This window comes from Penaeus monodon, chromosome 32 (genome assembly GCF_015228065.2).
Source record: "Penaeus monodon isolate SGIC_2016 chromosome 32, NSTDA_Pmon_1, whole genome shotgun sequence".
In the NCBI taxonomy this organism is placed as follows: Eukaryota; Metazoa; Arthropoda; class Malacostraca; order Decapoda; family Penaeidae; genus Penaeus; species Penaeus monodon.
Window position 1 is genome coordinate 9,953,853 of NC_051417.1, and position 828 is coordinate 9,954,680.

At 41.7% G+C, this 828-nt stretch overlaps 1 protein-coding gene across 3 annotated transcripts in view; it reads right to left on the minus strand.

Moving 5' to 3' along the window:
- Positions 1-828, minus strand: part of LOC119593492 (locomotion-related protein Hikaru genki-like) — a 249,107-nt gene that overhangs the window by 235,573 nt on the left and 12,706 nt on the right. For all 3 annotated transcript variants that reach the window (XM_037942442.1, XM_037942441.1, XM_037942440.1), the window contains exon 2: positions 16-428. In XM_037942442.1, the coding sequence (XP_037798370.1) occupies positions 16-79 (64 nt within the window). In that variant the 5' untranslated portion in view covers positions 80-428. The remainder of the gene's footprint in view (positions 1-15; positions 429-828) is intronic.

Here is an 828-nt window from a genome sequence, read left to right on the forward strand (position 1 = left end):
TTACTCTACTCTTACCGTGGTGCAGCAGAGCCCCGAGTGCCAGGGCGATCGGCACGGTCCAGGTCACCGCCTCGTTCATGGCGGCGCTGACGGGGCGTGACGTTCTGAAGGGTGTGTTCTTCGTTCTTCTTGTTCTTGGGTGTTCACGCGAGGACGGAGGCGAAGAACATGTTTCAAAGCACAGAGACACTCGCAAGCACTGGTAGATACGGTAAGTTTACAGGGTTGTTTGAAAGCACTGCATTCGTTTGGGTTGGTCAGAGTGATGTCATGTCAGAATCTCTAGTTTCTTTGCATGCCTGTTATGTCTCGACTATCCTCTGTTATCTTGGCGTTCACGAGACAGATTCTGTTATTAAAAAGTTTTCTCTCACTAAGGTGCATTTTACCATATTATTGCCAGTTGTTTGATACGTCACACGGGAAACCTAGTAGAGATCAACATAACATAACATCGACTAGTATGAGAGAAAGGCTTTTAATACAAATGCTAATCAATTTAATCATGTTGCATGGATCTGAAACATTGCATAACAAAGGTATTCAGATAGCCTTGTAAAACGATAAAATGATTCTCTTTTCTCCGCATTCCTGATACTCCCACGTACACACAAATGCACACAAAGAAATATAATCATGATTAGTGAAAGCAAGGTCCCTTTTGTGATTACCGAGGATTCGTTTAAAGTATTTGGTTTATTTTTTTCATTAAATTTTTGGACGAAATTTACTTCCGTGGCATTCCTTACATGCACACACAAACAAGTAAATAGACAGGCAGGTGTGTGTATATAGACGGATAGATAGACAAATATACCGAAAGATTGA